The sequence below is a fragment of the Salvia hispanica genome, chromosome 4 (genome assembly GCF_029641045.1).
Source record: "Salvia hispanica isolate PSC_SH4W2 chromosome 4, Shi_PSC_v1, whole genome shotgun sequence".
NCBI classification, from domain to species: Eukaryota; Viridiplantae; Streptophyta; class Magnoliopsida; order Lamiales; family Lamiaceae; genus Salvia; species Salvia hispanica.
Genome location: NC_142695.1, coordinates 11,145,259 through 11,173,115, shown reverse-complemented (window position 1 = coordinate 11,173,115; position 27,857 = coordinate 11,145,259). Strand labels below are relative to the sequence as shown.

The window sequence follows — 27,857 nt, the reverse complement described above, 5'->3', positions numbered from 1 at the left end:
TGGTTGTGCTTCATTGCTTCCTCGGCCGATTGTGGAATTTCTTCCTCTTCATACAATGCAGCCGCAAAAGCTCTTGCCATTTTAGTCAAATTTCCTTGTACAAAATTTGCCACCGCATATCGGCTTTTCTTCCCTATCCTCTCAGGGGAGTATCTTTTTGGCGGTATCCCCCTTGTGGTCCGATATGGAAGTATGTACCCTCCGGTATCTCCATCAATGACATTTTCCTCTTGAGGTGCCGTTTCAACTTGGTCAGGCGAACTAGGTACAGAAGAAGGTTCTGAGTCAGGGATTACCTCGGATATCGTCGGAGGAGAACTTTAAGTTAGTGGTTGAGATGACTCTTGTGGTAAGACCTGCTCGGCGGTAGTGACAACTGGTTCGGTTAGATCCTCAATCGAAGAGCTTGGCAATGGCACAACCCAACTTAGATAGTCAATTGTACTACCTGGATCACTCTCCCCCTGACTATTAAGGTGGGTTTGGTAAAAGAACTCGGTTTCCAAAAAATTACAGTTCATAGTGGTGATGACCTTTTTGGTGTGAGGATCAAAACAACGATAACCCTTTTGGTGTAACCCGTACCCCACGAAGACACATTTAGTTGCACATGGGGATAGCTTGGTTCTTTCATGTTTTGGGATATGAACGTAGACGGTACATCTGAAGACTTTTGGTGAGAGATTTAGGTGTTCGGGGATTTTGGCTAATTTGGACAAGGTATCAAGGGGGGTTTTCATGCGGAGGATTTTGGTAGGGAGACGGTTCATAAGGTAGATAGAAGTGGCAACTGCTTCGGGCCAGAAAGATTTTGGAACTTTGGACTCAATCATCAAGGCTCGGGTCATTTCTAGGATTGTTCTGTTTTTCCTTTCGGCTACCCCATTTTGTTCGGGTGTATAAGGGCAAGAAGTCTGGTGGATTATACCTTTTTCATTGCAGAGTTGAGTCAAGGCATTATTCACAAATTCCCTCCCATTATCGGATCTAAAAATTTTAACAGTAGTTTGGAATTGTGTTTGGATGAGTTTGAGAAAAGAAACAAATCTATCAAATACTTCAGACTTATGTTTCAAGAAATATACCCATGTCATTCTAGTGCAATCATCAACAAATGTCACAAAATATCTAAAATCATTTCCACCCACAAATGGGGCAGGACCCCACACATCAGAATGTACCAAAGAAAACATAGAATTCATTCGAGTATTCGTAGGTTTAAAAGATTGTCTATGGCTTTTGGCCAAAACACAAGTTTCACAAGAAAAATTAGCAGGAATAGAAAGGTTCGAATAAAGAAGTTTAAAATAACCAGGGGAGGGGTGTCCTAGTCTTCGGTGCCAAAGCCAAGTTTCTTGTTTCGTGGACCCATGAGCCAGCATCGCACTACCAGTTTGAGCTATCTCGTCCACGTAGTAGAGTCCTTGCTTCTCAGTGCCACGCCCAAGAATCCTCCTCGTCTGAATATCCTGCAAGATACAAAAATCGGGGTGCATTAGGAGTGTGCAGTTTAACTCCTTGGTGACATGACTAATAGACATCAGCCTTTGAGACAATGTAGGAACATATAAGCAATTCGTGAGACGGAGAGTAGGAGATATCTCAATAGTTCCAGATCCTACAACTGTAGTTAATTCCCCATTGGCAGTTCTAATATAGGATTTATCAGCTTCACAACTTAAATCAATAAAATCATTTTCTCCGGAGTCATAGTATCAGTTGCCCCACAGTCAAAAATCCATCCCCTCGTATGTGTATCAGCCATATTTTCAACATGAAATGCAGCGGAAATATTCTGTAAAGGTGCAAAAGGGTTTTTTGACACGTAATTATATGTATTGGGATCTATCCGAAATTTCTGCCAAGGTTCGGGGTCATTTTTATATTTCAACAAGTCAGGGGGGCGAAATTTAACATGCTGGGGTGTTTTTTAAAATATGTTAGAACTTGAGGGATTTAAGTTCAAAGGGGTAGAATACTTAGGGTTCGGTTTAGAACCGAACCCTTTACCTCCTCGCGGCGCCGTCACACCTCCATCTCCGTTTCTGAATTTCGTCCGTTCAGCAAGGTTTCCGGCGCCTCGTACGCCGCCGCCACCGGATTGTTCCTCTTGACGGACTCCTGAGCCACCGCCGCTGATTATTTCCCTACAATTTCTGACATCGATTTGTCGAGGCTGTTCTTCGCCGCTCACTCCGGCGGCGAATTTCGCCTGCGCCGGTGCACCCCTCGACTTCTGTCGCTCCTCCCACCACTCCGGATATCCCAGTCGCTTGAAGCAAGTTTCCCATCTGTGTTTTTGCTTTCCACAGTGAGAGCACCACATCTTGGAGGTGTCGGGGCGGTGGTTTCCTTGTCGGCCGGTGGCTGTGGTGGCGACGGGGCGCTGTGATGGCCCGCTCCGTTGCGGTGGGCGGTTGCTCTGTGCGGCCAATCCGTGTCCAATCCCAGATGATGATTCGGCCTTCTCGCCGTCGGCATCTACGGTGGGTGTGGCGGACGTCTGTGGCATGATTCGTCGTCGAGCCGCCTCTGTCTTCACCCGCCCGTAGGCTGCCTCCACTGATGGGTAAGGATCTTCTTTCAGAATCTCTAGTCTGATTGAATCATACTCCTGATTCAACCCTGTTAAGAACTTCACCAAGCGCTTCTCGTTTGAATGTACCCTGTACTGGTCGATCCCCTTGTCGCAGCAAGTAATCGGCTGCTTCTGGCAACGATCTATATTGATCCACAGTCCGTGGATCCTCCGGTAATATGTCTCTAAATCTAGGTCTCCTTGTCTGATTGCAATTACTTTATCCTCTAGATCGTAAATCAAATACTTATCTGCCTTTTTTTCGTATGTCACGGCGAGGCTATCCCACAACGCCTTTGATGTTTGGTGGTGCGCAAAATCGGAGATGATGTCGTCCTGGATGTTATCTACGATCCATGAGAATACGATGAGATCGTTCTCCTCCCATTCCTCAAAGCCCTTGCTTCCGGGGCTCGGAGGTTCGTTTCTGATATAGGAATAAGCCCCTCGGCCTCCTATCTTCACCTTGATTAATCTGGACCATAATGGGTAGTTTCTCCCATTCAATTTGAATGCTACCGTGATACTCTTACTGTTTCTCAAGCTTTTCGTCTGATCTGGATTGGGTTTCGTATCCTCCTCTGTATCTGACATGTTTTTGGCTGTAGGGTTCGATTTCTGGACTTGTTTTTGGCTGAAACAAAGGTCGAGAAAGGTATTTTGGCTATGATGAAACTCTTCTGAGCCTAGGATCGTTTTTTCTGCTCTGAGGCCATGTAGAACTCGGTGGAAATTTTCATTCTTATTCCCTTCACAATGTACAATGATACTCCACTTTATATAGGCTACATAAGTACAATATATGGTAAACCTAATTTACATTAATTGCTATTCTATCTTCGGTAAAATATTCTTGCATATCAATCATATATAATATCCCTGATTTCTTTCCTACACATTCTAAACAAATTGATGTATTATGTATATGAGCAATTAGTTGGGGACAACTTTTCATAAATGGAAATGTCCATATTTTTATTTTATATTAAAAATAAAAATTATTTTTTTATAATTAAAAATCAAATTTTAATTAAAATCTATTTTTAAAAGAAGAAGCCCACTTGCCACTACTTGATGAAAGCGCGCCACATGAGGGGTGGCACGCTAGCTAGCTAATTTACTCCCCACAGCGTGATGCTTTGTGAGACGAGCAAGCCGCAACACGGTCTCGCTCGTGCTCGTCTCTCCGAGACGAGACCGGGACATACAACAGCCGCATTGCGGCTGCCCTAAAAACTCTCAGTTCTTAACAATTTGGGTAATTAGCTAGTGATTATAGTCAATGGGCGGTTGGAATATTATAGATAATTAAAATGACGTTTCACACTAGTGACAAATTCCCGTTGATTTGACAAAAATAAATAAAATAATACTCTACCAAATCATGATAGAAGGATGGTTCTAATAGAAAACAAACAAACATGGAGTATATAAATTTTTAAAACGAGTTTCTTTATAGTACATGAAAATCCGTATGCGTTATCTCGGTTTGCATTAAATAAACTCAACTTGGCAGAGAGCGAGCTATATCGTTAAGTTTTAAAGCAACAGAGTACATAATCATCATGTTTAATTTTCTTTCTTGTTACAGAGAGGTAAGGGGTGTTGCATGCATAAATCGTAACTGTAGTAATTTTTCATCATCATGATATATAGTAGTACTATCATACTTCTAATAATTCTATCAATAAATACCATCAATTTTTTACTTCCGCACAATTGGCAATTGATTTCCATAAATATAACAATTTGAATGGTCCAAAACACCTAATGATGACACATACGTTCCATCATGGTACAATTACAAAGATGAGACATTTCATTTCAAATGGTTGTCAAAATTGTTCAACTTTTGATATAGTCCAAACCTCTAATGTCATAATCGCAAGTATACATTCTATCTCATTATATGATGATAGAAAATTGTCACACGTTTAATTGATGGATACATTCTCGTTTGACACTTCAAACTGGCCGCCTCAATTTTTGTGATCAGTATTTGGAGTTGAGAATACAATAGTAAGATTACTACTGAAACAACACAACGCCTATTAGTACAACATTATTAGGCATTGCAATTGTGATATGATCTATAGATTATTCAACAACTACGATATTCTCAAAAAAAAAAAAAAATCTGAAGATCATCACTTAAAACGATGTTGTCAAACAATATAGTTTTAGAGTCGAAATTTGGTGATTCTGTGATATGTGATGTTGTAATTATGAGGTTTTGAAAAGTGTATTGTAATTATAATTAAAATTATGGTGAAAATTTTGTTATTGTTGATAATCAATCATAAATGTTGTTAGATGTTGAATTTTAACGGGTCTTTAAAATAGCTAAAATACAAATGCGATGTATTCCATTACTTAATTATCAATTTCGAGCTGAAGTTGAATTGATGTTTTTTTTATAGAATAACATGTTGATAGTATCGAATGAATTTCTTTATTTTGCTTATTATCCTAATTAAATAATCTAAACTAACTTCCAACGGATATTTAATAGGGAGTAGTATTATGATAGTTTATAACTTCAGATTTTACTATGTTTCAATTTATAATAACTACTCACTTGTTTTAGTTTTATAATTTTAATTTTGATTTATTTAGTTTGCATTTTTTTTCTATTAATAGTCTAATTATTACTCCCTCCGTCCACGAAAATTCGTCCCGGTTTGACCGGACACGAGTTTTAAGAAATGTAATGGAAAGTGAGTTGAAAAGGTTAGTGGATTGTGGGTCCTACTTTTAAAATACTCCGTATTAGTTTTATAATAAAATATGAGTAGGAATGAGTTAGTGGAATATGGGGTCCACTATCAAAAATGGTAAAAGTGAAATGAGACAAATTTTGGGGGATGGACAGAAATGGAAAACTGGGACAAATTTTCGTGGACGGACAGAAATGGAAAACTGGGACAAATTTTCGTGGACGGAGGGAGTATTTTTTTTTAATAGTTCTATGTTTGAGAAACATTTCAACCATAACCCCCAGTTTTAAAAATGGCGCAGAAAGTGTGACAGTTGGACGTTTTAATTTCACATAAATAAAAATGATATTGTTCATATTGACATTCAAAGAAAATGTCACAACCTAATGTGTCTACCATTAATACGTAAAAAGCAAACTATTAAAACACAAAGAACAAAGACATTATACAATAAAGGCTACTATGCACAGGTAGTCATAATCAACTAAAGAAAAGAAATATTTATAAATTACGCAAAGATTAATATTAAGCATTAGTCTATATATAAATTACTATCAAAAGTTCACCCACTAAATTTGACTAATCTGTTCTCCACTTGGAAGACACTGAAAAACTGAGTGATCAATCAAACTTAACTAAGAAGTCAGCTAGCCTACGGGCATGCACAAATCCATTTCGTAAATAATTCATTTAGTACATAATTCATGATCTTACACCTTTTTTTTTTTATCTGAGTTCTTATCTAAGAAACAAATATTCACAATTTACCATTCATTCACTTAATTATTTGTGGGTTTCATTTTATAAAAATATAAAAATATACCCGTAATTAAATAAAAATATGAAAAATGAAAAACAAGACAAAGAAAATCGCAAAAAAGGCAAAAAGAGCTCTTAATTGCAGAAATCCTGCAAATAAAGGCAACGATTCTAAAACAGGAGTGAACATGTGTATGAAGATAGATTTGCAAGAAAGCACACACTCAAGAATTGTAATGAAAGTAAAATTTGGTAAACGCAAGATTAGGCTAATTAATAAATTCTTTATAAGTAGAAATCCTAGCTAACAGATTGGAGTATTCCTACACCCTTTAGAATCCTCACAAACAGAAAACACAAGTAAATCGCTAACAATCCAATCCCTAAGGATTTGTCAAGCTGCATATTGCGCTTAGGCAATATCACAAGCGCCCATAGCAATCCTCCCATCAAGAATCCCACCGTTTCATATACATCCGAATCACTCGGCACATCATACCCTTCGGGATAAACCTTCAACGACGCTAACACCAACGACAACCCCAGCCCCACCAGCGTGTTGAAGAGGGGCCCGGCATAGCACCCGGATATCGCCACCTGCGCCCCGTCCGCGCCCCCCTTCAGCGCCATCGCCAAATTCGAGATCAAGTCGCCTAGCGAGTTCCCCCACGCTAGGACCGTGACTCCTAGTATCGCAGGGTTTATGCCCAAAATGTTTCCGAAGGCAACCAGCAACGACACGAGCTCTTGCACTATAATGTATGTCCACGTCACGCTCATCAAGAAGCACCCGACCAGCCACGGCAGCACCCACCTCTTGGGCGGCCCCGCCCCCTTCGTCAAGGCCAGCGACGCTGCGCCAAGGACTATCCCCACGACGACAGATGCTATTAGCAGAGCGAAACTCTGCTTGATGCATAGCACTCCGATTAGCATTGGCGCCAGCGTCGCTGACGCCACGGCGAACGGCTTCGACCAATTCTCGCCCCTGACGTCCGGGATCGTCAGCCTTCTCGGCAGCGAAACCGGCAATTCCACAACATACACAAACATACCGATGCAGCGACGACACCAAGATTCGTCCCTAACAGAAACCGAAACCGAAACAGACGATTTATCATTCTCATCAACATGATTTAGCAAAGGCACCTCCACGTCATCCAAAACCTGGCCGTTAACAGCCTCCTTCCGCCGCAGAAACTGCATAACGGAGACGAGGGCGATGTAGAGAAAGTAAACAGAGAAGAAACAGAGGGAAAACCAGAAATTAATCCTCCCGAAGATGTTGATCGCGATGACGCAGCAGAGGACGAAGAGGAAAAAGAGCACGTCCCTGACGAAGCTGGCCCGGTCTACCTTCACCCCCCGCGACGAGACGGCGATGCTGACGACGCCGACGACGAAGCAGGAGATGAAGAAGGCGCCGCCGAGGACGCTGCTGAGGCCGACGTCGGCGTCTCCCGAGCGCGTGAAGGCGATCACGCTCGAGAAGACGTCGTTGGCGCCGTTCCCCAGCGGGAGGAGCGTGGTCCCGGCGATCGTCGGGGAGAGCCTCAGCACGCGCGAGAGGCTCTCCACGGAGGGGCAGAAGTACTCCGCCGTCGTGTTGCCGAGGACGTAGAACAGCACCGACATCCACAGCAACAGACACAAATACCCAACCGCGGGAGAATCTCCGCAGACGCAGTAGAAAATCTCGAGGTAGTTCAAGTAGCCGTTGCTGCAGCCGCTGCTGGACCTCACGAAGGCGCATTTCGCTTTATAATCGGAGATTTCACGAACGCCGCTGCAATCGCCGGCCGCATCGTACAGCCAGTTATCCGACTGCTGCGCAGGAGGAGTTGAAGACGTGGCGACGATGAATATGGAGACGAGCAGAGAGAAGCACAAGCTGACACAGAGAGAAAGCGCCTTGTTTCGAAAAAAATCCATTCAGAATAAAAAAGGAATCAAGAGAAAAGTGTGATGATAAATTGAATTAGTTCATAACATAGCTAGGCAGACGACAAGGGTAGTGTGTATCTGAGGTAGGAATGTTTGGTCCGAGCTTGTGGTTGGGACAAAGTTAATTAGGCAATCTCTTGGGAATTGTGATTATTGATATTGGGGGTTTTCTTAATTCTATATTACTTCAATCGGATACAGTCACGGCTATCGACAACGACGCTTCACACTTTTTCAAACCAAAACTTTAATAATCTACTAATTTGCATTTGCTTGTGAATGCATCAAAGAATAACCTAACACTGGTAGTACATAATTATGAAATTATTAATTGGAGTAATGCAATTATTGTAGAGATGCTAGTTTGTGCCCATATTTGTTTGGGGGAAGGATAAGGTAAGAATCGGGCACCACCAGCGCAGTGAAGGAAGGAGTTTGTTTGACTAGATAAGGTTAGAAGGAAAGGAATTGTACAACAAATGAGATGAAGTTTAAGTTACCCCTCGTGAACAGGATGCTGATTGCTCGGTGCAAACTTGTTTGGAATCATTCGCGTTAAAATGATTACGAATCTTCAGGAAAAACTACTAACGTTTATTAACTCTATTTTTTTTTTTTTTTTTATAGGGGTGAGCAAAATATACGAAATTTGAAAATACAATTTCTAATGAAATTGAAATTTAAAATTCAGTTCAATTTTTTGTACGGATCGGATTGGATTTTTTAAGAGATCTTGGACGTTCGGAACGCATCGGATATTTCTAAAATCTGATCCAAAATATATTTATATGTATTATAAAAATATCTATTACAGTTATGAACATGACAAAAAATAAGAGTTTTATGTTGAACAATTCTAATGGTATTTGGGATTATATTTTTAGATTTTGGTGTTGCATTTTCAAAATTTTGGATTTTTATATTAGATTTTAGGAGTTTTATATATTTGATGCGATTTCAAATTTTTTGGATCCTGATTTTAGATTTTCTACCAATTCGAATGAGATTGGATTAATTTTCGAGTGAACTGCACACATGGTAACCGGACAATATAACATGTATATTTGAGGCACTTCATGAAAATAAATTTTAAGAGAGTTATTAAAACAAGAAAGAAATAAAATTGAGAAAATATAGATAGGAGAAGAGAAATCATAAATAAATTGGAAGAGTGAGTAGAAAAAAGAGAGGAAAGATATAAATCATAAAAGAATAAGAAATAGAGAGAATGTGATAAAAAGAAAAGAAAAGAAAAGATCAATAGTGACCTTGAGGCAAGAAAGGGAAAAATAGGAAAGCAAAAGAATGAGAAACGTAGGGGTGTAGAATTGTATCGGGTAATTTCCAACCCGACCCGATATCCGACGGGGATTGGGTATTCGCTACCCGACCGAAACGAGAAATGGGACGGGATCGGGTATTCATATTTTGGATTTTGCGAGTTACCTGTTAGTACCGAGAATTACCCGATTGTTTGTTTTTATATAAGGTATATTAGCATTTTATAATTCATCTTTTTCCGTCTATTAATTAAGGTTAAGTTTTTTAACATTTTTTTTATTATCTTATTCTCTCACGTCTGTACCGATTGTCCTTCCACCCGCATCCGCCGTCGGCGACGTCTCCACCGGCCAGCTTGTGCTAGTTCAGGAAGTCATGACTCATGAATGTTTTATTTTGTGTTTTTCTATTGTATTTCCTGTTTTCCTTCATTCCCATAACTCCATTCTATTTAATTTCCTTATCTTTTTTTCTTTTACTGTTACTTGCTGCTCTAGTACACATCTTGGATTGATTCTTAATTCTTGTATATATTTTTTAATTTCTGTATTAATTTCAAAGTTATTGGGAAAGAATTCTGCTTTGGGAAGTAAAAGCTACATATATATTCTTGATTCTTAGATTGTGAATTTTTGATTCTTGATTCTTAATTCCACAATTTTCCACCAGCCGGCAGCCTCCTCCTTACAACAAAAATAAGATTGGAAAAAAAAAACCATGGTCGGGTCGGGTACCCTCAATGTCGGGTGCGGGATACCCGAGTTGGATATCGGGTTATACCTGACACAGTGCGGGATGGGTATCAGGACTATCATTATGGTCGAAATCGGATGCGGGTACCTGCGGGTACCCGTTTCGACACCCCTAGAGAAAAATACCACAAATAAAATTATTTTTTTTCCACAAATTTTTTCAAATAGGCATCCTATATTGTCCAGATATGATTTTTACTGTTCACTTTTCCTTTTTTTTGTAAAACTTCGGATTTTCGGATCGGACCAAATAGGGAAAAAATCCGATCCGAAATTCGAATAATTTCCTCTCCTTGAGTCAAGTTGGACTTCATAAAAAATAAATTGATTGACAAAAAATGCGCAGACTAGGACCACAAAATAATTGGGACGAGGTAAGTGAGATGCGTCTTATGTACAAATACATTGCAAGAAATAATAGTGGTGATCATGATAAAATAAAAGTATATTCTCGCAAATTTTGGACTACAGAAACACCAAGTACTAAGAATCTGATGGTCAGATGAACTCGTGTTACCTGCGACAGAACTAGAAATACGAATTAGCCTATGTTTAAATTTAATAAAAATTATTAATATTAAAATATTCATTTATACTCTATGCGTCCAATAAAAATATGCGCACTCTCCATTTTCATATGTCCCATAAAAATATGGACATTTCTATTTATAGAAAATTATCCCAATATATTACTCATATACATCAAGTTATTTACTACTCCATCCTTCCCACAAAAATTGTCCCACTTTGACCGACACGAGTTTTAAAAAATGTAATGAAAAGTGAGTTGAAAAAATTAGTGGAATGTGGGCCATACTTTTATATATTAATTTTATAATAAAATGTGAGTAGAAATGAGTTAGTGGAATATAAGGTCCACTACCAAAAAGGGAAAAATTAAATGAGACAAATTTTATGGGACAGACGGAAATGGAAAAATGGGACAATCTTTGTGGGATGGAGGGAGTATAACTTATATCACCATCAAAACACTAATAATAATGGAGGTTTCTTGTTCCATATCATATGTCTATATTTTTATGAATCGAAGTGAGTAAGATATATCATTCGATTTACTGTTTCGTTGGTTTCTAAATTAAACAAACCAAAAAATAAAGAGCGAACTACAACAATGGTTCCTAGACTATGGGTTTATCTCGCCCATAGTCCCTGGACTTTAAAAATATCGCCAGACATCCCTGGACTAAGGATTTATCTCGAAAATGGTCATTTTTCACTGTTTTCGGGCGAAAATACCCTTTTAGGGGGTTTTGGAGGGTTTGCACAATTTGGTCTTTTTACACTTTTAACATTTTAAATCTGATATTATTTCAGTTGTGTACTAAATATGATATTATTTCAAAATTATCATTGTTCTTCCATTTTGTCATCCTTCACTTTGTTTCTTTATTTCAATATTAGATTTAATTTTATAAAATTAAATTTTAAATTTCGATTTTTAAATATCAATAAATTTTTTTAATTAAAACTATTAATTCATGGACACTATAAATATTGATTAAAACTATTAATTTTTGTTATTTAATATAATATTCAGCTGAATTGAAGAAGTACAGAAAAATAATATTAATCATGAAGGAAAAATAAGAGCTATTCTATTTAGCATTCATTCGGTTGTTATAATTGCTTGTGATTGTATATTATTAAGTTGACTAAAAATTTGATCCTACTAAAAATTTTATATAGGAGTATTTTTGTTGAAATTTTCTAGTAAATTTTGATTGTTTTCAAATTAATAAACGAAAATTATATCAGTCTTACATTAGATGCATATTTATTTCAGATTAAATCGTGTTATATGATCTATTTATGATTAAAGCTATTAAATATTGATTAAAACTAAGGCATTGTTATACCTTATTGATTAAATATTAGACAATATTATCAAATATTTATTATGACTATTAATTTTTGTTATTTAATAATTTTTACAATTAAAATTTTTTATTGATATTTAAAAATTGAAATTTTAAATTAGATTTTGTAAAATTAAATCTAATATTGAAATAAAGAAACAAAGAATGATAATTTTGAAATAATATCAAATTTAGTACATAACTGAAATAATATCAGATTTAAAATGTTAAACGTGTAAAAAGACCAAGTTGCCCAAACCCCCCAAAAGGGTATTTTCGACCAAAACAGTGAAAAAAGAACATTTTCAAGATAAATCCTTATTCCAGGAATGTCAGGGATGTCTGACAATATTTTTAAAGTCCAGGGACTATGAGCGAGATAAATCTATAATCCAGGGACTATTTTTATAGTTCAATCAAAAAAAAATATGAAGTAAAAAACTAAATATTTTATTTGGAAAAGTAATCAAGTAGTAAAAAGTTTAAGTTAAAAGACGTATTATAATAAAAAATTATCTATAAAAAGAAGTAAGTATTAGAATCAAAATTAATTTACTTGTTGTAATTTTGAGTTTTTCTTTAAATTTGATTTTTTGTTTTTAAAAATAATGCAAATAACTAAATCAGAGAAATTGATGAGCAGATCGATGGAGATTGTGTGCAAACTAATTACAATGTTGTATCTGAAATATTCAATATATAAAATTTTGAATTAATGTTAATGAGATTAAAATTATAGTGAGTGGAAACTTTATATTCTTTTATATTAAAATTTGGACGATTTGGTGACAAGTGTCCCACTTAGGGGTGGGTCGGTACTGTATACCGCACCGAGAACGGCATACCGCATACCTTATTGAAAATTGCGGTATGACAAAATATCATACCGATACCATATCGAATTTTCGGTATACCGAATTTTCAGTATAGCGAAAATTCGATATAAATCATATGATTAATTTTTTTATACCATTACCTTATGATTATTGCGATATGTCGTACTTTTACGATACAATAAGGTATACCGTAACACCCCTATGCAAAAAAAATCTATCTTATATACAAAATAGAGTATATAAAAGTAGGATTTTCGAAGACTTTTTCTTTTTAATTTAATTTTTTATATATAAATATAGAGTTTTATTAAGTATATTGTAATATAGTATTCCTTTTGGAGACGGAAGTAGTATGTAATATTTTAACATGCACCGATTTTTCTGTATGCACTGAGGATTCGGTACACCACGGTATAGGAAAATTTTTACTGTTATCGTATCGTAAAACTAATATTTTCGATATTGTAAGTGTGGTATTTCGGTATATTTCCCTATCTCTAGTCCCACTCTTAATTACAAAAAATGAAAATAAAATAGGATGGAAAAAGAGTAAATTAAAGAACAGAGCGAAATTGAAAAAAAGAATGTGGGTATCATTATTTAAACTTGTACATGTTTTATTATCATAATATTCAATAAAAATAGCCTAATATATAGTATAATAAAGGTATAATAAAGGTTAAGGCCCAATAGAATATCAGTACTACTATATGAACCGAAGCCCATCCATAATCATCTTCTTCCTCAAAATTATGGCGGTGCTACTTCTTAACTGTGAATATTTTGGATTTGGTACCGGAGCGCCGAAGCGGAGGGCAACAATGGGTAGGGGGCTCCTGGATCGGCCAAGCCCCTACTTGAGCAGTGGCTTGGCCGCTGATACGTCCCATCCCTGCATGTGACGAACTTGTGTTTTAAAATAAAGGTTATATTTGTTCCATGAAAACGTGAAGCTAACCGGAAAAATAATTTCTAAAATAATGATTTTTAACAATGTTACCATCTTGTATTGGAAAATAAGATTTAAGTTTTATATTTGAACAAAACACTAAAATTAAAATATAATAATTAATTTATTATACAAGTACTTAAAGGGTACATATTATCTTCCAAATGGATTAATACTAACTATTATTATTATTATTATGATAACTTCAATATATTTAATGTATGATTTTTTGTTTAAAATAATTGTTGTGACAGAATAGAACAATTGTGTAATCGAGATAAACAGAAACGTAAAGAGACACAGAATTTACGTGGTTCACTAACGTTGTGTTGATTACGTCCACGGGCAGGAAACAGAGAACATATGTTATTCAGATCGTTTTCAGATTACAGAGTTGCGTGCCCCTACTGCTATATAAATAGACACACAGACGACGGACTAGGCCTAATAATCTAGCGGTAAACTATACAGATTCAAGACATACTAACAAGTCTAGAGCCTTTGCCCTACCGGTAAGGAGCTTATACATTATTGTATGACGTACCTGAAGGAACTGGCAGCGGAAGCGCTCACACAAATCAATTACATAATAATTCTGATCTATTTAGCAGATTATTTAGACAAATTCTATTCGCGTAATTATCACATGTATCATGCTCATAACTCAAATAAAACATGCTTTAAATTAATTGAAACTTAAAACATGTTTTTCTGCGGTTAAGCCATTATACCTTGATGATTCTCCAAAGAATCGAAGATAGCTAGCGTCTTCTCCACGTGAAGATCTTTAGTACAAAACCACGGATCTTTTGTCTGGTTCCCGGACTGTAAGCTGATATCAGGATGAGTTGATCTCACCAGTATACTAGGACTTAAATAAAGAAGACGGAAAACCAATCCCTCGAAGAAGAGGAAAAATCGTCCTCTTACTAGAAAGAGAGAGGGGCGAAATTTTTAGTAAAAACAAGTGTGTTTTCTGTCTCCTTTATTCTCCTATATATAAGAAGTCACATATTGGGCCCAGACAGGGATCTATGGAAGGCTTTGGATACGAGCTCCTCCAATTAGCTTTTTACTAATTAAATTAAACTCAATTTAATATAAGCTTATAATTGGAATATTACGAGCAGCCACTACAGAAATAATATTGCACTCCCCATCCAAATCCGAAATTATAAGTACTTTGAGTATCCATTACTTGATATTTATTTCCCGCGTTTAAGATAGAAACATCCATTAAATAATTATTGTCTGCTATGAACTTAATTAATTAATATCTTATTTATTCCAAGAGAGGACTCAACAAGAAAATCTTATTTATTATTCATAGAGTAATTAAACTCCAACTAGCTAGGTTCCGAATAATAAAACCTTATTTCAAGCTTCTCTTGAGGATGTTATCAAACGAGACTCACCTCGCGCACGATTCAACATAATAGCAATCCTAGCACCACTAGATATTAATCACCACTACCTAATACACCAGGCTTATTGGGTTGCAAAAAACCGCACCATTTGGTAAGTCAAAGTACTGCATAATCAATACCGTATGCTCAATGCTAACGTACATTGATTAAGAAATGATAATTTACAAGACCTCGTCTTTCAGTAGATAGCATAAAGACTGTCTCGCTGTTAGATCCATTCAGTGTTATACCACACCAACGTCATCTTATTTCAGTAAGGCTTAGAAATAATCGGACTGACATTGCAACCTTTCACGATAGGTAGTCTAACTAAGCCTTTCTAGGTTGTGAAATTCTTCTTTTTCTTTGTTCAACACTGACCGTGTTACCTTAAAGTGAACGACGCCCACAGCCGGTCTACTAAAACAAAGACTTAGACTTTGTTAAGTTACTTATACATTTAAACATGTAATAAACATCCATTAAATGTAAAACATAACCACATTATGACAAAAATAATCTGTTTATTTCTTCGGAAAATAAAATAAGAGTTTTAACAGTATTCAATCACTCGAAAGGTGATTTCTAGTATACAAACTCTAACAATCTCCCACTTATACTCAAAACAGCTTTTGAGTATACAAAAAGAAATGTGCACTACGTCTAATTCTCCCACTTATACTGAAAGCGAGTTGAGGTCTCGAGCGAGTCGAACTCCCATTCCTTCTACATGGCTCTCGAACGGTTTGACCGCCAATGCCTTTGTAAAGGGATCTGTCAAGTTGTTCTCTGACGCAATCTTGACCACTTGTATGTCTCATCTCTGCACTATATCTCTAATGATATGATACTTCCTCTCTATGTGTTTGCTCGCTTTGTGAGCTCTTGGTTCCTTCAAATTTGCCACAGCACCAGAATTGTCACAATAAATGGTGATGCGCTTGGGAAGATTCGTAACCACACTTAAGTCCATAAGAAAGTTCTTGAGCGATACAGCCTCCTTTGCAGCCTCCGAAGCGGCCACATATTCGGCTTCCATGATAGAGTCTGCAATGCATTTCTGCTTTACACTCTTCCAAATCACGGCTCCACCTCCTAAGGTAAACACATAACTAGAAGTAGATTTCCTCGGGTCTTGATCAGCTTGAAAGTCTGAATTAGTATATCCCAAAGGACATAGCTCGCCTGCTTTGTAAACTAGAACATAGTCCTTAGTCCGTTTAAGGTACTTGAGTATGTTCTTTACTGCAGTCCAATGTCCTTGGCCCGGATTTGACTGATATCTTGCTACCATGCCAACAGCAAAGCAAATATCTGGCCTTGTACAAAACATAGCATACATGAGACTACCAACTGCCGAAGCTTATGGTATCCTTCTCATCTCTGCTATCTCAGATGCAGTCTTAGGACACATCTCTTGAGATAAATGGATGCCATGTCTAAAAGGTAAGAAACCTTTCTTGGCATCTTGCATGCTAAAATGACTAAGTACAGTGTCGATGTAGGGCTCTTGAGATGAGCACAACATCCTTTTCTCACGGTCCCGTAGGACCTTGATACTTAGAATGTGTCTCGCGTCTCCCATATCCTTCATCTCGAACTGGTTTGACAACCACGTTCGTACTGATGACAACATCTTTTTATTGTTTCCAATTAGAAAAATGTCATCTACATATAAAACTAAGAACACCACATTCCCCTTCTCAACCTTCTTGTACACGCAGCTTTCGTTAGGGCATTTTTCGAATCCAAACTTGTGAACAGTCTGATCGAAACACTGATTCCATGATCTAGATGCTTGCTTGAGGCCATAAATGGTCTTCTTAAGCTTCCAAACCATGTGCTCTTTGCCCTTGACGACATATCCCTCGGGTTGTTCCATGTAGATGGTCTCCTCAAGACTACCGTTCAAGAACGCAGTCTTAACGTCCATCTGCCACACATCCCAATCCATGTAAGCTGCTATAGACAATAGAATCCAGATCGATTTGAGCATGGCCACCGGGGAGAAGGTCTCGTCGTAATCGACACCTTCCTTTTGGGTATACCCCTTAGCCACTAGTCTTGCCTTAAAGACTTTAACTCGCCCATCGGGTCCACGTTTATGTTTGTATATCCACTTACTCCCAATGGCAGTACAGCCTTCGGGTAGGACATATAAATCGTAGACGTCTTTGTCTATCATAGATTGTAGTTCCGAATCCATTGCATTTACCCATTGGCAATGATCGACATCCGCCTGCGCCTCTGCAAAATTCCAGGGATCTAGTACATTGTTGTCCGAGGAGTGATCCATAGATTCTCCCAAACCAATGTATCTTTCGGGCTCATGAGAGACCCTCCCACTGTGGCACGACACTACAACATTAGGTGTAGAAGTTGAAGGTTTGGGAATTGGTTGTACTATAGGTACTTGTTCTTGGTTAATGGAACTTGTGACTGAAGTGAGCTCTTCAAGAGCCACCTCACTGCTGGTTTTATGATTCATAACAAAGTCTTCCTCTAAAAATGTCGTGTGAGTACTCACAATGACTTTCTTGTCTCGGAGACTATAGAATTCGTAAGCTTTCGATCCTTTGGGGTATCCTATAAACAAACATACCTCTGTCCTTGAGTCCAGCTTAGTTGGATCCTTTTCCAAAACATGAGCTGGACACCCCCATATCTTGAGATTCTCTAGATTGGGCTTGCGCCCATTCTACAACTCATATGGAGTGGCAGGAACAGATTTTGACGGTAAATTGTCTAAAATATGGCTCGCGGATAGCAAGATATGTCCCCAAAACGAAATAAGAAGTCGTGCATAACTCATCATCAATCGGACCATGTTTAACAAGGTCATGTTCCTTCTTTCAGCTACGCCATTCTGCTGAGGTGTGCCCGCGCAGTCAGTTGGGATTCAATTCCCTCTACCGATAAGTAGTCCAAAAACTCGGCACTGAGGTATTCGCCTCCGCGATCAGATCGCAGGCTTTTGATACATTTTCCATGATGCGTCTCAGCATAAGCCTTAAACTCCTTGAACTTGTCAAAAGCTTCAGACTTAAAGCGCATCAAATAAACATATCCAACTTTCGAGTAGTCATGAATAAAAGTGATGAAATAGCGAAAGCCGCCTCTTGCCTCAGTTGACATTGGTCCACACACATCAGTATGAACGAGTTCTAGTACTTCCTTGGCCCTATTACCTTTCACCCTAAAAGGTCTCTTAGTCATCTTGCCTACCAAGCAGGATTCACACGTGGAAAATGATTCAGTATCTAGTCCTTTAAGAAGGTCTTGATCCACGAGAGTTTGAATCCTCCTTTGGTTGGAATGACCAAGTCTAAGGTGCCATAAGTACGTTTCGTTCATTGAACTTGAAGGTTCCTTTCTTTTCTTTGAAATTTTCGATGCATTATTGAGTTCTAATTTGCGATTATTAAATTGTGTAAATATGATTGTGTACAGATTGTTTTCCATGATACCACGACAGATATAAGAACCATATTTCTTAATAACACAACTGTCATTAAAAGAAATCGAATATCCATCAAAAACCAATTTAGAAACTGAAATTAAATTTCTTCTAAAAGAAGGTATCAACAAAACATTCTTCATAACCAAAAATCTATCACTACTAAAACGCAAATAAACGTCTCCCACTGCAACGGGCACCACTTTAGTAGCTCGCCCAGCTGGACTTCGATCTCTTCATCATATAGCCGTCTTGTCACATGCATTAAGTCAGGATCAAAACAAATATGATCAGTAGCTCCAGTGTCTATAACCCAAGTATGAGATGAAGTCGAAGCCAAACATGACTCGACAACTAGAGCTTGGTGCATACCTGTAGCCTTGCCCTTTTTAGGGCAGTCTGGCTTCCAATGCCCCTTCTCTCCACACCTGAAACACTTTCCTGTTTGCTTCTTTCCCGACCTCCTCTTTCTCTTTCCCTTAGCTTCCTTAGGTGGGACCTGGTTCGTCACTTTCTTCTTTCCTACGCCAGGCCTAGGGCCAGAGGAACGATGTGACGAACTAACCATCGCAGCCTTAGCTTGGTTCATGAGATCCTCTGCCGACTGAAGTTCAGTCAACAACTCAGCCAAGGTGTAATTTCTCTTGTTCATCTCAAAGTTGAGCTTGAACTGCTGAAAGCTAGGGGGCAGACTCTGAAGGATAATAGTAACTTGGGACTCGACATCAATGACACCTCCCAAAACCTCAATTTGATTGAGGTGGCTCATCATCTCGAGGACATGGTCCCGCACAGACGAGCCTTCCTTCATAGTCTTGCACATGATACTCCTAGGGGTGAAAGTTCGGGTACCTGCGAGTATCCAAACCCAAAAATTCGGGTACCCGAACCCGAAATCTAAAAAATATCATACCCAATACCCGACCCGTATGTGAATTCGGATACCCTAATACCCGATGCGGGTACCCGAACCCAACTAATCGGGTACCCATAAATCCGGAATTATTATATTTAAATTTATTCTTTTATATAATTTAAATTGTGATGAGAATAGAAATTATTAAAAATCACACAATACTTATACTATTTATTGACTATAATTCTATATTATATAAAATAGACCTTAGACAAATAGACTCTACTTAATTTTAAAATAATTTTTTTTTGGTATAAATTAAAACATAAAAGAGATTATAAAAGAGATTAAAATAACTTTTTAAGACATTAAATGAACATGTAAATAAAATGGAGAAAGCATAACTAATTAACTATATATTTTCAAAAGATAACAAGTAAGAACATAAATAATGCACCATGAACCGAACACGAATGTAAAGAAGAGAGCAAACGGCAAAAAGAGAGCAGCAGCAGCGGCGTGAAGGAAACTTGAAAAAGTGAGGCATACGAAAAATTTATAAATCTACATGTGATTAAATAAAGTTACCCTAGATTTACCTTACGGGCCATAGGCCCTATACTAAATAAAAATATTTATCACAAATACATAATTAATCGGGTTTAAATGGGTATTAGTCGGGTACCCTAATACGGGTTTCGGGTACCCTAAACCCGAAAAATCCTAACATTAACTACCCAAACCTGTACCCGAACCCATTATCTCGGGTTTCGGATACCCATAACCCGTCGGGTATTGGGACTGGGTCGGGAATACCCGAAACCCACGAATTAAATTTTCAGGCCTAGATACTCCGAAAGGCTTGAGACTTAGCCATTCGATTCTAAGTACCAAAGAGATTTGTGAGATTTTGCATAATATCAGTAGCAGTGGCCATGGCGGCATGCTGATGTCTAAGCACTGTTGACATGGAGGCCAACATATAATACTTAGCCATTTCATTCGCCTTATGCCACCGTTTATGCGCATCTCTCACTGCATGTGCGGCGTTAGCCGTCGGCACTAGGGGTCGTGGAAAGTTGAGCACAAAATTGTACTCATCAGCTGTGAGAACGATGTCCAAATTTTGTTTCCATTCTATGTAATTTTGGCCCTCGAGTTTGTTTTCTTTAAGAATTGCAGAAAGAGGATTGAGTGACATGTTGACGATTTAGTTTCCACTGCAAAACAAAATATTTACTATTTGTCATAAACTTATGTGATGAAATTGAGGAGATAAACCATAAAACTTTTCAAATTCTCACAACTATAAAATTAAAATTTTGTACCCTCAAGCAGAGGTCAATACGCATTAAAATTTTAACATTTTTACTGGTCACAACACCGACGAATAGTCCAGAGACCGCAGCACGACATGGCCGCCAAATGTTGCCTAAGCACGACCATCAGATATAGCAATACAGAATCTCGTTTCTACAACACACTCCCATAACAATGCTCATGCGTTGATAACAAGACCAAGCTATCTCGTAAATTCTGTTTGAACTTCTGAAACTTGTAATTTCTTAGAATTATTGTCCCCACAGCATGGGTGGCGATAATATTGGAAACTACTTTCTAGTCCATACTATTTGCATATGTGAAGTCCACCTATATGAACTCGATATTTCTTAGGATTATTGTCCCCACGGCATGTGTGGCGATAAGATTCAGAAATTAGCTTCATAAGTTGTGGACCAATCGATGGAGACCATATACAAACTTAATTCGTAATTATCGCTTAGATATTTAAGTTATGGTTTTTCATTAATTATCCTTAGCCTTACTGCAGATTAAAGGCTTAATTTAATTATGTTGGTATTTAATTGACAGGATAATTAAATCTTTTATAATCTTTTAAACATCTTATTAAAGGATAATATATATTAATTACTAAAGTTTAATCCATATTCATGTCTTCTATAAGATTTATCTAAAATAATTAATTATTTATATCTTTGACTGACATGAATAAATAAACTTTAAATTAATTCCTTATTAAGATTGGGAAGAGAATAATATTTTATTATTTAATGAAATCCTACATATCTATCCTTATTTGGATTCTAGATATATAATATAATTAGGAAACTATTAAATTATTCTTGTCCATATCATATAGGAATAAAATATATCCATAGATATGGTCAATAATCTAAATATTCCTAAAATCTAGGGAAATCCTCCCAAAATATTTTATTTCCATTAAATAATAATATTTTAATGATATCTTTTAATTTAGGAATCAAATAATCATTAAAATAATATTTCATCGTTATCTCGTGATCGAGGTTCGCACGATCAACGACGACGAAGTTTCCAGCGTAGAACTCGCCGGAACGGCGATTGGCCGTCCAGCTCTCGCCGGAATCCCGCGATCAACGTCGCGGCTGCTTCCTTTCTCCCTCTCCGGCACTTGAGAGTCGCAAAACTCCATCCGTCGATGTCGTCGATCGCGCGGCCACCGCCGCGCTGCTCCAGCGTCTTCTTTCCACCGACGGCGATTCGCCCTAAGCCAGCAACGACCGCGCATGGCGGCGAAGCTCTCGACTCGGCGTTGCACATCCCGGAATCCGACTAGGGTTGGGGTTAGGTTTAGGTTAGGGTTTGTGGCCGGTTGAACCGCCGCTGCTCTCGGACGAGCAGCGTCTTCCGAAAACCACCACCGTCGAACGCCGACTGATCTGGGGAGAAGACCGCCGCGGTCTTGCCGGCGGCGTGGACGAGCCCTCGCTCGTTTTCACGTCGTCGTACGATCGCAGCCATACTCACACAAATCAATTACATAATAATTCTGATCTATTTAGCAGATTATTTAGACAAATTCTATTCGCGTAATTATCACATGTATCATGCTCATAACTCAATAAAACATGCTTTAAATTAATTGAAACCTAAAACATGCTTTTCTACGGTTTAACCATTAGCGCCTTCTCCACGTGAAGATCTTTAGTACAAAACCACAGATATTCTGTCTGGTTCCCAGACTGTAAGCTGATATCAAGGTGGGCTAATCTCACCAGTATACTAGGACTTAAATAAAGAAGACGAAAAACCAATCCCTCGAAGAAGAGGAAAAATCGTCCTCTTACTAGAAAAAGAGAGGGACGAAAATTTTAGTAAAATCAAGTGTGTTTTCTGTCTCCTTTATTCTCCTATTTATAATAAGTCACATATTGGGCCCAGACAGGGATCTATGGAAGGCTTTGTATATGGGCTTCTCCAATTAGCTTTTTACTAATTAAATTAAACCCAATTTAATATAAGCTTATAATTGGAATATTAGGAGCAGCCACTACAAAAGTAATACTGCACTCCCCATCCAAATTCGAAATTATAAGTACTTTGGGTTTCCATTACTTGATGTTTATTTCCCGCGCTTAAGATAGAATCATCTATTAATTAATTATTGTCTGCTATGAACTTAATTAATTAATATCTTATTTATTCCAAGAGAGGACTCAGCAAGAAAATCTTATTTATTATTCACAGAGTAATTAAACTCCAACTAGCTAGGTTCCGAATAATAAAACCTTATTTCAAGCTTCTCTTGAGGATGTTATCAAACGAGACTCACCTCGCCCACGATTCAACATAATAGCAATCCTAGTACCGTTAGATATTAATCACCACTACCCAATATACCAGGCTTATTGGGTTGCGAAAAACCCGCACCATTTGGTAAGTCAAAGTACTGCATAATCAATACCGTATGCTCAATGCTAACGTACATCGATTAAGAAATGATAATTTACAAGACCTCGTCTTTCTGTAGATAGCATAAAGGCTGTCTCGCTGTTAGATCCATTCAGTGCTATACCACACCAACGTCATCTTATTTCAGTAAGGCTTAGAAATAATCGGACTGACATTGCAACCTTTCACGATAGGTAGTCTAAGCCTATCTAGGTTATGAAATTCTTCTTTTTCTTTGTTCAGAACTGACCGTGTTACCTTAAAGTGAACGACACCCACAACCGGTCTACTAAAACAAAGACTTAGACTTTGTTAAGTTACTTATACATTTAAACATGTAATAAACATCTATTAAATGTAAACCATAACAACATTATAACAAAAATAATCTGTTTATTTCTTCTGAAAATAAAATAAGAGTTTTAACAATATTCAATCACTCGAAAGGTGATTTCTAGTATACAAACTCTAACAATCTCCCACTTATACTCAAAACAGCTTTCAAGAGCATCTCCAACGGCGGACGTCGCGGAAGTCCGACCGGACGTCTGCCGTAGTGAAGCAAAAACTCAGACACGGACGGCCCGTGCGCCCGTCGGATGGGCTCGGATATCCGACCGACAGGCGGGCGGACGTCCGCCACTATGGTGTAGGTTGTGGCGTGGGTCGGACGTCCGACTAAAAAATAATTTAAAAAAAAAAAAAACTCTATAAATAGGGCTCGTTGAACTTCATTTCATTCACACCACTTGTGTTGACAAGTTTCTCTCTCTAAACTCTATTTTCAAGTATATCTAGAATGACTAGTAGTCGTGCGGGTGGTAGTGACATGGGCGCTAGTGATAGTGATAGTGATGTGAGAATGAATTGGATGTCGCTATGGAAGGGGCGATTGATCGATTGCTACGGCAGAGGCAGCAACGGCTGCAGCAGGCGGCGGTACCTCGCCGAGCCATCAGCGACGTCATGTACCCCGGGACCACATTGCTGCACATATTCGGTTGTATCAGGACTACTTCGCTCCGCAGCCGTGTTTTGGGGATGCCTTATTCCGGCGACATTTTAGGATGCATTGTCCGTTGTTTATGCATATCGTGGGTGCTTTACAGAGAAGATACGAGTATTTCAGGATCAGGGAGGATGCGGCTGGCGAACCCGGATACACGCCCTTACAGAAGTGCACTGCCGCAATCAGGCAACTGGCGTACGGAGGCCCGGCCGACATGTTCGACGAGTACCTCCACATTGGCGAGTCGTCAGCCGTCGAGTGTCTGCGGAATTTTTGCGCGGGCGTTAGAGAGATATTCGAGGATCGCTATATTCGGAGTCCGAGCCCCGAAGACTGCCAGCAGCTGATAAATATGCACGGGTAGGTGCACGGGTCCCCTGGGATGTTGGGCAGCATAGATTGTATGCATTGGGAGTGGAAGAACTGCCCTACCGCCTAGAAGGGGATACACACTTCCGGCTTCAAAGCCAAGCATCCCACGATGATCCTTGAAGCTGTAGCTGACTACCGGTTGTGGATATGGCATGCTTATTTTGGAGTCGCCGGGTCGAACAACGACCTCAACGTCCTCCAGTTGTCGCCCCTGTTCAACGATCAGTGCAATGGCGTTGGTCCCGCCATCAGTTTCGTCGTCAACGGCAACCAGCACAATATGGGATACTATTTGACGGATGGGATATACCCAAACTGATCCGTCTTTGTGAAGACGATCAAGCATGCGATCGGACCAAAGAAGTCCTACTTTGCAACCGTCAGGAGGCAACGCGCAAGGATGTTGAGCGGACATTTGGTGTGCTCCAGAGTCGATGGGCGATGGTGAAGGGTCCTTCACGGATGTGGTATATTCCCAACATCGGCGACATCATGTACGTATATATCATTTTGCACAATATGATTGTCGAAAGTGAAGGTGACGAACTGACTCAGTGGACCAACGAAGATGATACGGGTGCCGGTCCAAGCCACGGCGTGGCCAGCGCGAATGTGAACATGGGGGGTACCTCATGGAGAGGTTGAGCGGTTGTGCGCATTTGCCGACATGCGGCAAAAAGATGCCCATATTCGACTTCAGGAGGATATCATCGAAGAGGTTTGGACGCGGAGGGATCGACGTTGATATGATTCATTTTTTATTATCTACTATGTAATTTTTCTTTTTTCGAATAATGTATGTTTTTTTTAATGAAACATTTGCATTTCCCCGTTCGTATTTGTGTCGAAATTTAATTCCGTAAATTTTAATTTTAATTGTGAATTTAATTTTATTGCGGGAAGTCCTAGTGGAAGTCTTAGTGGAAAGTCCTAATGCAGGGGAAGTCTTAGTGATGTGGCAGTGGGATGGGAAGTCTAGTGATGACGTGGCAAGAAGTTTTTGTGGGAAGTTCTAGTGGGAAGAGCGCCACCGGAGATGCTCTTAACTTCAATTGTAATTTCCTTTAAGAGTTTATTTTTAAAAAAATCATAAAAATCATACTAACAATAATCTAATAAATTAAAAAAATATACATAATACAACACATTATTACTTAAAAATTATCGATTGCGTTTGATTAAATGAGTTATAAAAATAAACAACAATTAATCCTTAAAATAGAAAGAGTTAAAGACTTGCAACAAAAAAAGTGAACTAATTTCAACTTAATAGATTGCTATCATATGTTTGAGGTATCATGTGTTCGAGAAGACCAACCCAAATACTCAACGCATGGCGCGCTACTTGGGCTGCACGCGTGTGCTCTTTCTTGGCTCTTGCCGCTGAGCAAAGCTCGCTAGCAAGGGCGTGCTCGTTCCGCTGGCACGAGCCAAATAATGAGCACGCGGAGTACCGCTCCGCTCTTGGGTGTAAAGGCTGTTATTTTGAAAAGTAAAAAAACACGGTTATAGTTAGTACTCCATTTTGTTTAAATGAATTAATTAGCAGAACACAGTTGTACGATTGATATTGATATCCGTTAATATCGAGGAAAGGCAGAGAAGAAACAATCCAAAATCAATTCATCGACCAGGCTGCCCAAATTGAGAGAACACACACAGTATTTCCATTTTATTTTCGATTTGCTCAGGAATGGACTGTGCTCTGAGAATCGCCCCTTCTTCGCCCAAGGTTTCCTCCCTCCATCATCGTTTGCACACTAATTCGAGGGTTCTTCACAGGATAGGTTATGGAATTCCCTGCAATGACGCCGTCTTTCTCACTTCATCCTCGTTTGCTTCTCCCGCTAGGGTTAGTAGGTTTCGATTTTAAATGCTGATTTTTTATCATTTGTATCGAAATGGGGTAATTCTTAGCTTAAGCAGTTGGAAATTAATGTAGAACAACAGCTGCAGCGTTGTAATTTAGGGCTCTGATTTTGGCAAATACTATACTATGTTATCTGGTCGGCTAGCTTGATTCTTCCAACTCATTTTGTATGTGTGTGTCTGTGTTTGTTCTTGGTCAATATATTGTGAGGTATCTCATATGGAAATGATTTGATGTGCTTTGGCTAGTATGATATTCTTTTGTGCATGATTTAAATTTATATAGAATGATCTTGCAGGTTGTTCAATGCAATGTTAGGCGAATAAGTAGTCTAGAATCTCTTTTCTGCTATGATAAACCTATTCCTGAGGAGATCATTGAGAAGCCTGTTGGGCTTGCGTTGACCGAGAAGGATGTCGGAGATAATCCTCGATGCTCTAGTTGTTTCTCTAAAGGAGCGACTCTTTGTGCAACTTGTTCAGGGTCAGGCTTATATGTGGACTCTATCTTGGAGAGTCAAGGAATCATCGTAAAAGTTCGATGTTTAGGTATTGTTCTAAGAGTGTTCCTTGACATTGTTTGCTATGTATGTGATTCTAATTGCTAATGATCTACTACTATTTATCCTTTGTTTGCCATTTATAACATGACTTTGATGAGCCTGTTTTTAGAGAATATTTTTGCATATACACTGTTAGTATATCTTAGACTAGACAAGCCGAAGAAACCAAAAATGACGGAGACCAATTGCATGTCATAAAACCTTTTGAGCTTGGGATCGAGAGGATGATGCTTTGGTAACAGAGCGAAAAAACTGACACTCCTATTTTACCGTGCAGGTTGTGGAGGAACAGGGAATACCATGTGTTCAGAATGTGGTGGCCGGGGTCATCTTTGATTTGGCTTCATGTTTGTTATTACTCACATAAAAGGTCTGTTTCTCATTTAGTTAGTTATATCCCGGGCATGTAATGCAAACCTGCAGAGATCCTGATTACAGATATTCAACATGTGTATGCTTTTTGCTTTTAACTTCTTGTTGTATCATACAGCAATGGGAACAAAATATATTGAAATATGCTATAAATCCTGCCTCCATGATTCTTGTTCTTGCTCAAATTAAGAAAACTAGAATATAGAAATCTGCTGAAAGGTCATACTTCCTTGCCTTTGGAGGTCATAAACTACTCTATAGATATTGTGTTTCTCATTGCTCCAGTAATAAGGAGATTATGCTGAAGAGTAATCACTGAAGCTCCTTCACAGTAAGCTTGAGTACAAGACTTACTGAATGAGGAAAGCTGTGCAACACATTATGTTAAGACTAATTGAATATTCTAGTCTAAGCAAAAACTTTGTGCACCAACATTGTCGCAAAAAAGGGTGCAGCAGCTCATGGCATGTTTTTCTCTATGGTCTAACATATGAATGCTGGAAAGTTCTCGAACTACCTATGCAC

General features: G+C 38.4%; 2 protein-coding genes across 2 annotated transcripts; one reads left to right on the top strand and one right to left on the bottom strand.

Moving 5' to 3' along the window:
• Positions 1–6,318: 6,318 nt before the first annotated feature.
• CAX7 (calcium exchanger 7) lies at positions 6,319–8,157 on the bottom strand. Its single transcript, XM_048089580.2, has one exon. It carries the CDS (start codon positions 7,984–7,986, stop codon positions 6,355–6,357), a length of 1,632 nt encoding a protein of 543 aa, XP_047945537.2. The 5' UTR covers positions 7,987–8,157; the 3' UTR covers positions 6,319–6,354.
• Positions 8,158–26,083: 17,926 nt separating this feature from the next.
• LOC125193245 (DnaJ/Hsp40 cysteine-rich domain superfamily protein) lies at positions 26,084–27,494 on the top strand. Its single transcript, XM_048091008.2, has 3 exons — positions 26,084–26,380; positions 26,697–26,946; positions 27,238–27,494. The coding sequence occupies exons 1-3, from the start codon at positions 26,222–26,224 to the stop codon at positions 27,294–27,296; spliced, it is 468 nt and encodes a 155-aa protein (XP_047946965.1). The 5' UTR covers positions 26,084–26,221; the 3' UTR covers positions 27,297–27,494.
• The last annotated feature ends 363 nt before the right edge of the window (positions 27,495–27,857 follow it).